The 16,246-nt window shown below is 40.5% G+C and overlaps 1 protein-coding gene across 2 annotated transcripts in view; it reads left to right on the top strand.

Moving 5' to 3' along the window:
• LOC132774070 (uncharacterized) overlaps nucleotides 1–16,246 on the top strand; it is a 54,299-nt gene that overhangs the window by 10,843 nt on the left and 27,210 nt on the right. For both annotated transcript variants that reach the window (XM_067467811.1, XM_060773791.2), the window contains exons 5-11: nucleotides 470–622; nucleotides 3,153–3,324; nucleotides 4,205–4,305; nucleotides 5,100–5,279; nucleotides 6,353–6,410; nucleotides 10,755–10,806; nucleotides 16,004–16,202. In XM_067467811.1, coding sequence (XP_067323912.1) covers nucleotides 470–622; nucleotides 3,153–3,324; nucleotides 4,205–4,305; nucleotides 5,100–5,279; nucleotides 6,353–6,410; nucleotides 10,755–10,806; nucleotides 16,004–16,202 — 915 coding nt within the window. The remainder of the gene's footprint in view (nucleotides 1–469; nucleotides 623–3,152; nucleotides 3,325–4,204; nucleotides 4,306–5,099; nucleotides 5,280–6,352; nucleotides 6,411–10,754; nucleotides 10,807–16,003; nucleotides 16,203–16,246) is intronic.

Here is a 16,246-nt window from a genome sequence, read left to right as displayed (position 1 = left end):
ACACAAGCATTCGCTGTCACCAAACACCCACCAGTGCTGCACACACTCACTGAAATATTGTAGTTCAGTTTCTGTACACTTTGTTGAAAAATAAAATTCCTTTGCCTTGCCGCAGATAAACAGTCTTTCTTGGTCTTGACTTACACTTCAGCTTCCAGCTTCCAAATGCTGCATGTCAACTCCCAGCAACAAAAGCAGCCACCTGCTGCTTCCAGCTCCGATGAGTTACCAGCTCTAAAACAGAGCCAAGCTAAGCTAAGCAAATGCAAAGCTTGACACCACAAACTCAGTGCCTTGTTTTATAGACCCCACCTTCTTCCAACTTCTAGTATTGTTTTCTTCTAGTCCTGAACTGGAATATTCTCTTCCTGGATATCAATATTTGTTATATGCTGCTTTCCTTTTCAAAAGGAAACAAAGTAGATAAGGATGTATTTCAATACTATTTATTTTTCTTTTTAAAAAACAGTACAAGACATATCAAATTAAAAATAATGAGGATGGAAAGACCCTACCCATCATCTTCTGTGACACAATGGGACTGGAAGCAAGGGAAGGAGCTGGACTACATATTGATGACGTGCCCAACATAATTAAAGGACATGTTCCTGATAAGTATCTGGTAGGGTCCACCAGCTATTTCTTACTTCTGATTTAAAAAAACTCACTAATATATCCCAAAGTTCTCTTTTAAATTAATAATGTATTGATTGGAGACATTGCAGTCTTCAAAACTCAAATTGCTCTATATAATTTTCACATCAGCTACATCCTGTGGTTCAGGGGATCTCAAACTTTTTCAGCTGCAGAGCCCTTTTTGAAACAAAAGTGGAGCCCCAAGAAATGTTTTTATATTAAATGAGCTATGATACTGTAATAAGCATTGTGTTTTAAAATTTGACAGAAGGGACGGGCCATGGATGGAGAGCATTTGTGTGAACTAATTGAAAAAAAACCCAACAAATTCCATTGCACACTGCACGTATCTCATTTGTAGTGCAAAAGAAAGAAAGAAAGAAAAAGAAAGAAAAACATAATATTTCAAATGAGGAACAATTTTAACCAACATAAACTTAATAGTATTTTAGTGGAAGATCCCAGGGTCATTCAGTCCAACCCCCTTCTGCCATTCAGGAAAAGCACTAACAAAGCACCCTCAACAGATGGCCTTCCAGCCAATGGCCATTCTGCCATTGTAAATAATAATAATAATAATAATAATAATAATAATAATAATAATAATAGCAAAATCTGGGGCAATCCAGTCCAATTACCTTCTACCATTGCAGTAAAAGCACAATCAAAGCACTCATAAAGATGACCATCCAACCTTTGTAATAACAGTAAGAATAAGAACAGGAGCAACTCCAGGCGTCATCCTTCTCCCATACAGTAAAAGTATAATCAAAGCACCCTCAAAAGATGGCTATCCAGACTTTGTAATAATAATATTTATTTACTGTATTTATACTCTGCCTTCTCACCCCTTAGGGGACTCAATATAACAACAACAACAAAAACAACAATATGCATTTTCCTTCCTCCCACTCTCCCTCCCTTCTTCTCCCCTCCCTCCCTCCTTCCTTCCCTCCTTCCAGACCAGAGGGGGGAAGTTGTGAAGGAAAGAAGGTGAAGGAAGGAAGAAAGGCGAAGGACTGGCCCTGGACCCCTGAGATCTAACCTTTCAGCACCTGTAGCATCATGGTGCCACTGCCGATGCCTGGACCTGGCAGCTGGGATTGCCTGGCAAAGCCCAGCCTGGATCGCAAAGCCCTGTTCCTCCTAGTTCTCCTCCTGGGATCGGGCGAGCTCCCTTGCTTCCACAGGAAAGAAGGGAGGGAGAGAGGGAGACGTAGCATCATGGTGCAGGGCCCTCCTGTTTGGTGCTTGCACTGGCAGAAACAGGGCATCCCCCCACCCCAATTTCCCCTCTGGGCCCCTGCTCAAGGAGCAATTGGACATCAAGGAGGAGCAGGAAAGGAAGGAAGCATCATGCTGCCACCACCACCACCACTCCCCCTTGAAACAGGAGTAGGAGGAAGAAAGAAGAAGAGGAGGGAAGTGTGGAGCCCTTCAGTATGCCTCGCGAATCCCCAAGGGCTCCCTGGAGCACACTTTGAGAACCAATGCTGCAGTCTGTGATTGATTCTCTAGAAAAATGAAGTTGCAAGAAGGCTGTATGCCAAGCTATATAAAGTGGTTTTCAATAACATTGGAACTATGTGAAAACCTACTCACATAACAGATTCCTGTGTTGAGTAGCTGGCAGAAGATAGGATTTTGAACTCTTAAACTGCAATGCACTGTAACATTAATGTAGCATGATACCATCCTAACGGCCTTGACTCAATGCTATAAAGTCCTGATAGGTGTAGCTTGGTGTGCCACTAGCAAGCACTTTTGAACAGAGAAGGCTAAATACCTTGTGAAACTACAACTCCCATGATTCAATAGCATTGCACCATGCACTCTGAGTCTGCTACTGCTTGGAATGAGTTAGATATCTAGCTGTGGTTGCAGTCCTTACTCTTTTGGTCTACCAAATCTATATGTAGAAACATATATTAATTGGTTTTGGTATTTTGAATCACGGTGTGCTTCCTCCTTTGCCTCACATCCACTACCACCCTATCCCCCAACACGGTTTAAATGAACACTGAGTAATCATAATGCAATTGTCCAAAGATACAATGGTGCCTTTAGCAGAATGCCTATAAACCTGACTGAGGAGGTCAGTAGGACCTGACTGTGAGGGGGGCTGAAGGAAATCACTTGTCATTATGCTATCCCATACTAGAATAGCCTGGTGGGAAAAAATCTATTTCAGATTGAGCTTCCCCTACCTAAAAGGGGGCTCTTTTTAAGGCACTTTCCAGAGTGAAAGGGAATGGTTTCCTCATAGGAGGATCTTAAAATCTTGTGTTAAGTATAGGAAATAAAAAAGGGGAGTGCAGTGTATTAGCTCACATAACCTTTCTCTGCCTAATGAGAAAACATCAGGTATAATACATTTCTAACTGTGTCAAATATACTTGTTCCTTGATAATTGCTTATTGCTGAAACTACTTTGGCAATTTCTATTAGTAATCTGATTCTGTCCCATTTTCTCATATAGTTATTGCTTAACTTAATTGTTAACTTTCTTTTTTCAGTTTCGTCCAGCTGGGCCTATGCCGCCAACATCACCAGGCTATATCAAAAGTCCATCTTTAAAGGATGAAATTCATTGTTTTGTTTTTATCATTGAAGCACCTAAGATTGAGATCCTTCCTGATGAAATGTTGGAAAAGCTGAAAACCATTAGTCGAAAAATAAACATGTTTGGTCAGTTTGTTTTCACTAAACGTTGCTTTGGCATTCTGAAAATGGCATTAATCATTTATCTGAAGTTGACATTTCCCTTACAGACAAATAATTAAAAATTGTGTAGTACTGGTGGAGGATCTCTTCTCTAGAATTCCAAAATCCAAATTCTCCAAAATTGTTCACGGATTTGGGGGGGGGGGGGGAAGCTGTTAACTCAACCTATATTTAAATACATTTTATTCTGCTTGACACTGGAATGTTATTTCAATCAGTGTTGCACTTTTGAATAATCTTTTATCTCAAAAGTCCAACATGCTAAAGCTAAATTTGTATCTGCTGTCCTTTGACTCTTTTCCTTAGGTCATAGCATAGTGTTTTAGTACATGTAAATGTTTCAAATATGGAAAGTTTGTTTGAAAAATATTTAGAGTGGTTATTGTCATCATTATCAGCATCATAAGTGCAACGATTGCTATTATCTTTAGTGATGCCCTGTCATTTCCCCTACAATGGCATTCAAAGTAGTCTTTCCTTGCTGAGAGGAGAGTAAGGGAAGGCCTTCCTAAAAATTGAGTTATAGGACATAGGGGTAGCCACAAAAAGGCCCTGTCTTCTGCTCCTGAGAGAGTGGTAGAACAAAAAGAAAGACCTTTCTTGAGTATCTCAGAACTCAGAAGGCTGATATAAATGATACATCCTGTCAGCCTGAACACAAGCTTTCTAACTCTTTACAGGCCATAATCAGCTCTTTGAACTGTTCTTAGAAACAGGTCAGCTGTGACTAGAGCTGTTGTAGCAGGCAGATGTATGATGCCCATTGCCTACATTTAAAAAAAATGTGAAATCCAGTGTTGCCATTGTTTTAGTAAATATATTTTCATAATATTTCTTCCTCCAGATTTACCACAACTTGTCATACTTACCAAAGTAGATGAAGTTTGCCCTGCTCTTGAAAAAAACATTTCAAATGTATATAGGAGCAAAGTTGTTGAGAGAAAGGTAAAGCGCTCAGTCCTTATCAGTATTGACTCTGTGAATCAGCAATATTTTGAACAAGCAGTATTGCTCTTATGTTGCACTGAACTTGCTATTTTTGTCACTATATTTTAAGCGATATCCTGAAAAAGTTGCCATTTAAAATAAACATATGATCTGAGCACATTGAAAGGCCCCATTTGCTGGATTTTTTCAAAGGGCCAAAAGATTATATCTTTCTGTTTATACTATTTGATGTCTAGAAGTTCTTAGGAGAGAGTGTTAAATAGCAGGGGGCTCTCACATCATTCCAGCCTGATATCCTTGGCAAAACTATTCGTTTCCTAATTATAAACTATATTTTAAAGGGGGGGGGGGGTCATGCTCGGCTACGCCTTTTCAAAATCCATATCACTGTTGGTAACAGCTGACCTCTAGTTAGAGTGCTTGTGGGGCAGGACTTCCCTGTTCTTCTATTTTTCATGTTTAATATACTGCAAGTCTTGTCTATGTACCAAATTTTGCAGTTTATGTATGGAAGTTATTGATCTTTCCAGAAAATTACAAGCCTGGTGTTGACATAGGACCCTTCCACATAGGGCCCTTCCAGAATATCAAGGCAGATAATCCACAATATCCACTTTAGAACTGGGCTATCTGAGTCCACACTGCCATATAATCTAGTTCAATGTGGATTTTATACCGCTTTATGCAGGAAGTGGCTTCAGTAATGTTAGAACTAACAACTATTAGAAGTGGTTGAGCAAGGAAATGAGATTTAACTTGTTAATTTTAATGTTTTTTTGTTTCCCGTGTAGATGCAAATAACAGCGGAAAGACTTGGCATCCCTTTGTGTAACATAGTTCCTGTTAAAAATTACTGTTCAGAGCTGGAACTCAAGGAGAATGTTGATATCCTGATCCTGCTGGCACTGAGGCAGATTCTGCGCTTAGCAGACAGCTATCTAGATAATTTCCTGTTGGCCGAAATAGCTACGGTGAATGAATATTCTGATTCCTGATTGGCTTAACACTGTCAATATCACACCACATTTTTACATCACTGTTGTTCCACTTTAATTGCTGTGTCGGCTTCCTATGGAATTCTGGGATTTGCAGTTTAATGAGGGGCATTTATGATCTCATCATATGTGCCACTGGAATCACCATGGATTGTGGTCAATCTGCCAGTGCCCAGCAGGGGATGTGGTGAATCTGTGCTCCATGACCCACATTGCCAAGCTTCCCCTCTACCTCATCCCATGGGGAGAAGCGCTTGCCACCCATCTTCCCCCTTTGATCCCAATGCAAAACAGGAATCCTCCCATGCTGTCACAGCAGTGGCATATGCTGGTTTCTCTGCAAGTTTTGTGATAGAGCCCCGCCACAAGTAGTTCTACGTCGTGATCAGAGCCAGTCGGCTCCGTCGCAAAACTGCAGAGGAAGTGGCGTATGCCACCAAAAAGAGCCCCATCGTATGAGGTCATTAGGGTCTTCAGGGTGAGAGTTCTTGGGCCTCACTAAACAATGAAACCCAGAATTTGATGGGAATCAGCCATGTAGTGTGATATTGATTATATGATTGCATATTAAATACTGAATGTCATCCCTTCTTTCTCATTTCAGAATTTCATTTTTGGAAATGCTATATCAAAAAAACCTGATGGTTTTTAAATGCCATTTTATGTCACTAAATCACTTGCATTGAGATTTGTTCATGCGCCTTATGTGTCATGTTTTGGGCTTATTAACAATAAATGTACAATTTATTAATTATAGAGTTATTTTGTGCATTAGGAAGAAAGTCATATTCTCTGAGCCTCAGAGGAAGGGAAATTCTGCCAATAAATCACTGTGATAGTTTGCCTTAGGGTCACCATAAGTCACATGGTGACGTATCACAGGACTTCCTTGACAACATTACTTCAGAGGAAGGAGATTTCCCATTGCTTTCCTTTAAGGCTTCATTTTCCCCATGAGTTTCCATAGACAAGTGGTAATTAAAAACCTAGTTCTCCAGAGCCCTGGTTAAGTACTCCAATGTGTAATCATTTATGCATTTCCCTGACAGGGAATGAGAAGCAATTCTTCTAAACCCGAGTCTGAACTTATTGTGACGAAGAAAACAGGTGAGTGTATGGAGGAATGTCTAGCAATTCTCCCCAAGTAATCACCTCCCTTTACTTCCAACTAAAATTATTCATGTTAAGCAACTGTTGTTTTGCAAATATGCATTTAGTGTTGCTGAAGCTACAGGGGATGTGCATTTTCACTTGGGGTATTTATTCAGAGATTCCTCAGCTAACATTCTTGCAGATCAAGCCCATATTTATGTTCCAATGAACAGTCAGAAAGGAAAAGAAATCATGCTAAAAATAAGGAAAGAAGTCCAGAAAAGGTATGTGCTATCAGAAATATAATCATTCACCACTTTTTTGCATTTTCAATGAGAAGACACCACATAGTAAACAGAGCTATCAGTCCATTAATAATTGCTAGGGGGGAAAATAAGGAAGCAGAATTGTTCAGTTTGATAACCCAAAGCACTTGCTTGCAGTGTTTGTGTCCCCTTTTCAAGGATATATTGTTTACCATTACTAATAGATTATTCTTCTAAAAATAACAGATCAAAATGCTATTGGGATAATTTTGTAATTTTTGCAAAGCGCTGTTCTGCATTTTTGTTACATTGCTGATGTTGCACCAGGGGTGTGCACTGATTGCTACAGCAAATTTGTTTCCAGATTCAGCATTTCATAAAAAGGCCCACTTTTTATGAAATGAGTGGACTAATTGACACACACACCACAATACACTAGTCAACATACACAGTATGGTGCAAAATGTCTGTCATACATTCCACAAGACCAGGCAATTACATGTTACACATAGAAGGTATAAAATTGAACATAGAGGAGATGGTGGACTGACTTTACAATAGTAATACATTCCTAGTAAATTCCTTCAGATTTCCAGTTCCACCTGTTGAAAACATAAAATGAAAATGTAAATAAATAAAGAAATATTACAATTATTACTTTTAATTTATTCCATTCATATGCTCCCTTTTTTCCAGCCCGGGACCCAAGGTGTCTCCTAAAGCTAAGAGCAAGAAAATATGAACATTTCCTGGGGTCCTTTTTTGGTCCTTTGATTTTGTATTCCTTGAGCAGTAAGGCTCTCAGAGAAATGAGAGAACAAGGCTGTGTTCTTTCTTCAGGGTTGTCTTTTGATTTTGGTTTTGTTTCCTCTCTGCTATCTTCAGGGCCACAGAGATTGTGGACTGAGTTGAGCACTCCTTAAAGGAAAACACAGGAATAGCCAGATACAGGAATTAATACTAGAGGGCTGGGGTGTGCGCGCCATTTCATTCATTGGCTTCATCCCCACTGACATTTTTATCAACACTGGTCAGTTCACTAGGAGTGGAAAAGAGCAAAAATAAAATTTGACTAGATCAGGGGTTCCCAAACTAAGGCCTGCAGGCCGAATGCGGGCCTCCAAGGTCATTTATCTGATCCTCGCCTTAAACTTTAGACTTAGGGTCGCCCTAAGTCTGAAACAACTTGAAGGCACACAACAACAACAACAACAATCTTAATTAACTTGACTATCTAATCAATCTAAAGCAGGCCCACCTTTCCCACTGAAATACTTGTAAGTGTATACTGGATAAAAATGTTCATTTTAATTGTTGTATTGTTCTTTCATTTTTTTTTTGTACTGCAAATAAGATATGTGCAGTGTGCATACAAATTTGTTCATGTTTTTATCAAATTATAGTCTACCCCACCCCCAACTATCTGAGGGACAGTGAACCAGCCCTCTGCTCAAGAAGTTTGAGGAGCCCTGATCCAGATGCAGTTCTTAATATCTACCAGTAGATACCAGTACCGGTAGTACAGACAGTCCCCACGTAACGAACAAAATAGGTTCTGTAGGTTTGTTCTTAAGTTGGATTGTATATAAGTCAGAACAGGTGCACTCACTCACTCACTCTCTCTCTCTCTCTCTCTCTCTCACACACACACACACACATACATACACATATATGCACACAGAGAGACACTTTGAAGTATAACTCATGCCAGAAATAAAAATATATTAGCTTTGGATAGTATAAGGAAATGTTACCACTTTGTTGTTTGTTTTGCTGTCTATGCCCCTGTTCAGAAAAATCTCACCTCACTTTCTCTACCTGTAATCATTGAATTTTGAAAAAAAAATGGCTTTTTGTGGAAACAAGGTTTGTCTGCCAACCCCCGAAGTAAAGACTCACGAATAAAGACACAACAACCAAGTCAATGGGTTCAAATTGGGCAACTTTTATTTAATGTTACCTATTTAAGTGCTTAACCTAACTCAAAGGGGTGTCGGGAACTGGTATAACCAAACCCAGGTAGATTCACTACCAGATCTTAAAACAACAATTTTCGGGCGAAGCACCTGGGTTTCCTGGTAATAAACCCGGACCACCAAGCAAGGGAAATGAGTGAGGAGTCTCTTCCAAAGATCTTGCACCCTGACTCCTCTCATTTCACGGCCATTTGACTTTACTTCACCTTTTAACTAAAATGTAGGTGAGTGTTTAACTTAATGGCCTATCACCCCTTAAGGGGGTGCCTTAGGTGCACACCGACTAAAGGATTTCCCTAACTATTTTACGCTAGCCTATTTAAAGATAGTCCACCATTCTATCTAGCCCCTAAACAGTACAGGGTAGGCAAAAAACCCTCCCCTTGAAATAAGAAGGGAAAAAATTACTACCCGGTTCCATAGGCAACCTAAATTATACTGTTAATGGGCGGGAGTGGTGGGCAGCTTCCAGGCTCCGAATGAGCCTGGGTGGGGGCTGGCCTGTATTAACAGGCCACGCCCCCTAGTCCTCTGGAACCATCCCTAGTCCATTGGAACCATCCCTGCCTCGTGGGAGGCAGACAAACCATTTTCTCTCTCCCCATTTCACGGGGAGAGGAAATTTATTAGCGAGAAAGCTTCAGCGGAGACACCTTTCCCCCCATAATAACCTTTTCAGGAGTAATTTTTCTTTGTAGCGGTAGATATGTCCAATCTTTGCGAGGACATTGACTCAGTGAGGCAGATTGACAATCTTGGTTCCCTCCATCTGAGGAGCCCCCGGTGGCGCAATGGGTTAAACCCTTGTGCTGATAGGACTGAAGACCCACAGGTCACAGGTTCAAATTCGGGGTGAGTGAGGTTGAGCTCCTTCTTTCAGCTCCAGCTCCCCATGCTGGGACATGAGAGAAGCCTCCCACAAGGATGTTAAAAATATCAAAACATCTGGGCGTCCCCTGGGCAATGCCCTTGCAGATGGCTAATTCTCTCGCACCAGAAGCGACTTGCAGTTTCTTAAATTGCTCCTGACACACACACACACAAATCTGAGTTGCCAGGAATCATGGTACAAGGAGACAGTCCTTATTTTCCCCTTTACCAAAGGGGGCACTTTTCACCTGTAACATCTTTGCAGTGTCCAGTGTTGCACTTGGAGTGGAGCTCTTACAAGGAGTTACAGCACATTGAAATTGCAACCCAGAAGTCTTCAGAGGAATTTATTGGGGCTTGTTTCTGAGTACAGATAAATAGAATTGTATGGCCTTGGGAAACATTGGTCCTCCACATGTAGTTGGATTGGAGCTCCAGTCATGCCTACCCATTGGATGTGTGGATTACCGCAACAGAGGGTAACCAACATCTGAAGAGCCCTGCGAACCATGCTTGTATAATATAGAACCTGCTGTTATCTCTCCTTTCTTTGATAGATTAAGAATAGCTAATATTAAATCCCGACCAGCAAAGTGGGAAAGAACAGACTGCTACATTTATTGAGAAGCAAATGCTTAAGCGTTCCGTATAAGGGAAGCAAGCATTCATGGGAATACTGGGAACATACTTTGCAGCATCTGCACCCAACAAGATGCCACTGTAGTTGTGGCATTTAATTCAAATAGTTATAGTTTTGAACACAAGTAACATATGTAACTAAAGGGGAAACTGCCCTTTCATGCAAAAGGGAAAGATTTAAAGTTTTGCCTACTCAAAATCCTAATGAGAAAATGCTGATCAGGCTATACTAAAACATCATCATAAGTTAAAAGACCATTTAAAAGAGACAGTAGCAAAATGATAGTTATGAATTAGCAACAAAAATAATTTTATGGTTGGAGGTCACCACAACATGAGGAACTGTATTTAGGGGCCGCGGCATTAGGAAGGTTGAGAACCACTGCTATATATGATCATACTGTAGTGGATATGGTCCTATGATCTCTGCTACTCACTGCTGCAATAGCCATGAATGTCAATGCTGACATGTTCTGAGCATAACACCTACATCGGAATGAACAAGTACTTTAAGAATATGAAGTATATTGAAATAAAGAGATATGGCTCTGCACAGAGCTTGGCTGAACTGACACTTTTGTTTTTTTGTTTTTCATATCTTTCCTCAGATGCAAATGAGATGATGGAGCAACCATGGAGGGAAGTTACCTGGAATACTGAGTAGGTTGATTTGAGGCTATCAATCTGAAATTATCAAACTATTATAAACATTAATTTTCAAGAGTGTGAAGCTGTGCCATAGGGTCAAAAATTTCCCCTCCCCCCGAGAAAGATCCCAGAGGCTAACATTCTTTATACAAAATAGACTTCTATCATACCTTGATCCATCCCTATATGGGTCATCTAGTGTGATGCAGCAGCTGAAATCCAATACAGTTGTGGGCTGCATCAAGAGGAATATAGTGTCCTGGTCAAGATAATTATTAGTACTGCTGTGGTCAGACTTGGAATACTATAACCAATTCTTGTTACCAGAGTCCATGTTTATTTTTTTGAACTTATCCAGAGAAGAGCCACCAAGGTCTTAAAAACAAGGCTTATGATAAATGACTTATGGAGATGGATGTATTTATTTTGGAGAAGACTAAGAAATGACATGCTATATAAGGAATATAGACAATGGAACTAGCTTGTTTTCTCCTGCTGCAGAAAACTAGAACATGAACCAGATTATTTAAATTACAAGAAAATATGATTATGATTATGATTATGATTATGATTATGATTATTTTACTGACACAAAAGCATAGTATGTCACAGCAAATGAGATCTGTATGTTGGATTTCATATCACAGAATCACAAGTCGAACACTTTCCAAGGGTCTAGGACTGTGTGATGTATTTTTGAATGATGTGCGCAGATCCAAGTAAGGTGGCCTTTTGCAGTTGACAGATCATGGTTTTGTCAATGTTTATTGTTTCCAAATGCCGGCTGAGATCTTTTGGCACGGCACCCAGTGCGCCAATGTTCACTGGGACCACCTGTACTGGTTTATACCAGAGTCTTTGCAGTTCAATTTTGAGGTCTTATTTGATACATAACAAGATTAGTACACAATAAACAAGATCACTATGCTGGCTTTTGTATTTGATCACACGTCGGACACTTCCCAAGCGTCTAGGATTGTGTGATGTATTGGCGAATAATGCATGCAGATTCGAGTAGGGTGGCCTTTTGCAGCTGACAGATGGTAATTTTGTCAACATCAATTGTTTTTAAGTGAAGGCCATAATATTTAGGCACTGCACCCAGTGTGCCAATCACCACTAGAACCACTTTGATGGGCTTGTGCCAGAGTATTTGCAGTTCTATCTTTAAATCTTCATAAAGTGTAAACCTTTTCAGTTGCTTCTCGTCAATCCTTCTGTTGCCTGGGATTGCAACATTGACAATCCATACTTGTTCCCCCCCCCCCCCCCCCAAGATCGTGAGGTCAAGAGTATTGTGCTCCAAAACTCTGTCAGTCAATAATAATAATAATAATAATAATAATAATAATAATTATTATTATTATTATTATATCTTGCCTTTCTCCACATGGGGACTCAAGGTGGCAAACTAAACAGTTTAAAAAGAGCAATGCAAAAGTTAAAAACAATTAAATAATAACTGTGGTAAAATAGAATTAAAATACAGCAATTATATCAAATTGGCCTTTAAAACTCATATTCCCCCAATCCTTCCTACCCTCTCCAGAGCCTCCTCTTCCCCTTCCCCAAAGCCTGTTGGTAGAGGAAGATCTTGACTTGCTTCTGGAAGGCCAGTACTGATGGGGCCATTTTGGTTTCTCTTGGGAGGGAGTTCCACAGCCTGGAAGTAGCCACTGAAAAGGTCCTCTCCCGTGTTCCCACCAAGCGTGCTACAATGGGTAGTGGGACAGAGAGAAGGCTCTCCCCAGTAGATTGTAGATGTCTCCCAGTTTCATAGAAAGAGATGTGGGCCTTCAGATAACTTGGACCATACAGGGCTTTCTAAGTCAAAATCAGCACTTTGAATTGTGCTTGGAAATGTGTTGGCAGCCAGTGGAGCTGTTGCAACAGAGGAGTTGTATGCTTCCTTTAGTCAGACCCAGTTAGCAGTCTGGCTGCTGCTTTTTGGACCAACTGAAGTTTCTGAGCACTTTTCAAAGGCAGCCATATGTTTAGCATATTAGAATAGTCCAATTGGGATGTAATCAAGGCATGTACCACCATGATCAGCACTCCTGTTCACTGCTGATCCCTGGACCTCCAGGTGCAAAGCCTAATCCAGAAGTACTCCCAAACTGCTAATCTGTATTTTCAGGAGGAGTGTAACCTCATCTAACACACAGGCTGACTTCCTATTCCCAGATCTTCTTATGACTGACTAGGAGCACTTGTGTTTTGTCTGGATTAAGCTTCAATTTGTTTGCCCATATCCAGTCCATTGCAGGTGCCAGGCACCAGATTACCACAGGAACTGCTTCCTTAGAATTAGGTGAAAAGGAGTGATAGAGTTGGGTGTCATTTGCGTATAGATGGCACTGCACTCCAAAACTCCGAATGACCTCTCCTAGTGGTTTCATGCATATGTTGAAGAGCATGGGGGACAGCACAGGCCAATGGCCAACAAGTCTCCTAGCACTGCCTTCTGAGAAGGTCCCTCTAGGAAGGAATCTAGCCACTAAAGAACAGTACCTCCAAGCCCCATCCCAGAAAGGCAACCCAGAAAGATACCATGGTTGATGGTATGGAAAAGCCCAGGAGAACCAACAGGGACACACTCCCTTGACTAGTTCTCTGTGTAGGTCATCCACCCACGTGACTAAGGGCTGTGTCATTCTGTCATTGCAGCAGCCAGCCAGAGCGTTGGAGAGCTCCCTTCCTCCTTTTCCTTGGTTGTGTGGTCACTTATGCTGCCACTCAGTGTTGGTCAAGGGGCTCTTTTGAGCTTTCCTGTTTTTGGTGCAAGTTTTAAATATTTTTGTGTGTTTCTAATCTATGTACTATATGTACTCGAATATAAGCACATTTACACTGAAGAAGGTTAGAATAATGGTTTAATCAGAGTTGGACAGTCTTATCTTAAATTACAATTTTGTGTAAACATTTAACCTACTGATGCTTCAATTAATGTAATTTTATTTTTATTTTTATTGGTTTCTATTTTTATTTTGAAATTTACCAGTAGCTGCTACATTTCCCACTTTCAGCTTATACTTGAGGGAATTTGTCTTCCAAGTTTTTTGGGGTAAAATTAGGTGTCTCGGCTTGTATTCCAATTGGCTTATACTCAAGTATATATGGTAATTTATTGCACTTGTATTATGTTCAAATGTTTTTGAATTTGTTGTACCCCGCCTTGAGCCACCAGGAGAGATGGGAGCAACGGATAGGTAAGGGAGACAGTCCAGCCAGGTCAACTAAGTTTCGGCCTGGCTGGAGTCTGCTCCTGCTGCAAGTTGAGGTGGGTCAGTTGAACATTTCAGGGGTTTCCAGTTCCAGTTCCAGAGCATTTGTATTTCAGACTGCCTCCAATTTTTGGGTAGGTGTAGATGAGCCCTCAGCAATGCACATGTCAAGGTCCACCCAGCTCCAAAGGAATTCTCTGCTTTCCTTAAATACTTTTTGATAATTGTGAATATATACAACCACATATAAGGAGACCAATAGAGGGAAATGCGTACTAAGTGCAAATGAGTATTGCCAAAAAAGAAAGAAAAAGGAATGTTTCTATGTAAAACTAGCTCTCCCCTGCCAGTCGTTGCTGTGGCCCAGTCTGGTGATCTTTAAAATAGAGTAATGAGAAAGTGTTGATTTCTAATATATGCAATTTTATTTATTTACAGCATTTATATACCACTTTTCTCACCCCTAGGGGGACTCAAAGCAGTTTCAAGAAGCAATGTCTTGATTCTTGTGGATAAACAGTATTTCTTGCTGTTTCTTTGTCAGTGTTGGTGTAGATATTGTCTGGTTTGCCTACTCTGGAACATGCAACATATAATTGTCTTTCTTTAGGGGTCCCTTTTAAATCTATGATACTATCTCTCTGTCTGTGTGTGAATCATATATAATTATGAGCCCCCAGTGGCACAGTGGGTTAAACCCCTGTGCCGGAAGGACTGAAGACGGATAGGTTGCAGGTTCGAATTCGAGGAGAGGCAGATGAGCTCCCTCTATCAGCTCCAATTCCTCATGTGGGGACATGAGAGAAGCCTCCCACAGGAATGATAAAAACATCAAATCATCCAGGCCTCCCCTTGGCAACGTCCTTGCAGACGGCCAATTCTCTCTCACACCAGAAGTGACTTGCAGTTTCTAAAGTCGCTCCTGACACGATGATATCTATCCATCATCTATCTATCTATCTATCTATCTATCTATCTATCTATCTATCTATCTATCTATGGCTGGATGGCTCTTTGTCAGGAGGGCTTTGTTTATGTTTTCTTGTCCTGGTAAAGGGAGTTGGACTGGATGGCCTTAAGTATTTTCTGTTGGTCATGGGGGTTCTGTGTGGGAAGTGTGCCCCAATTCTATTGTTGGCGGGGTTCAGAATGCTCTTTGATTGTAGGTGAACTATAAATCCCAATAACTACAACTCCCAAATGTCAAGGTCTATTTCCACCAAACTCCACCAGTGTTCATATTTGGGCATATGTAATATTCGTGACATGTTTGGTCCAGATCCATCATTATTTGAGTCCACAGTGCTCTCTGGATGTAGGTGAACTACAATTCCCAAACTCAAGGTCAATGCCCACTAAACCCTTCTAGTGTTTCTGTTGGTCAAGGGAGCCCCGTGTGCCATGTTTGGTTCAATTCCATTATTGGTGGAGTTCAGAATGCTCTTTGATTGTAGGTGAACTATAAATCCCAGCAACTACAACTCACAAATGACAAAATCAATTTTTTTGAGTGATGGTCACTCCTTGGGTTAGTAAATGTCCTATGGCCAAATTTGGCGGCAATTCGTCCAGTTGTTTTTGAGTTCTATTAATCCCACAAGCTAACATTACATTTTTATTTATATAGATGTCTAAGAAAAGCGTTTGCAACCTACAAAGTGTCAATGTTCAAGCTAAGTGCCTAAAGTTGCTGATTTTGTTTCTCTTGGTGCTTTAGTACACTTGTGAGCATATTATCTCTTCTGTTAAATTACGATTTTGAAAATCAGTTTTCTGAAATGTATGAACTTCTGGGAAGCAAAGGTTAACTGCAGTCCAACTTTATCATAGTTTGTTTTTACAGATCTCTTCTTCCCAACATGATGTCATGTTATTTCTCCTGTGTGTAAACAGCACATTTTTCTTTGTCTCTTTCCCCCACAAATAACTGTTTCAACTACATAAACCAATATAGCTAATACATATATGTTTTGTTATTTTTACAGGGAAAGAAAAAAACTGATGCATGAGATAGTAGATTACTATCCTCGTTTGAATTCAGTGCCACAGTTTCGGGTTCTGTTTGTGGGACCAGTTGGAGCAGGGAAATCTAGCTTTTTCAACTCTGTGAAGTCTGTTTTCTGGGGCCATGTGACAGCTCAGGCCATAGCAGGAGCAATTTCTGGAACCAGTGTGACCATGCAGGTTTGCCTTCTACTAAGTCTAAAATTAAGATGTATCCATTCTTC

This window comes from Anolis sagrei, chromosome 4 (assembly GCF_037176765.1).
Source record: "Anolis sagrei isolate rAnoSag1 chromosome 4, rAnoSag1.mat, whole genome shotgun sequence".
Taxonomy (NCBI): Eukaryota; Metazoa; Chordata; class Lepidosauria; order Squamata; family Dactyloidae; genus Anolis; species Anolis sagrei.
The sequence above is the reverse complement of the archived record's forward strand: the minus strand, read 5'-3'. Positions and strand labels throughout refer to the sequence as shown.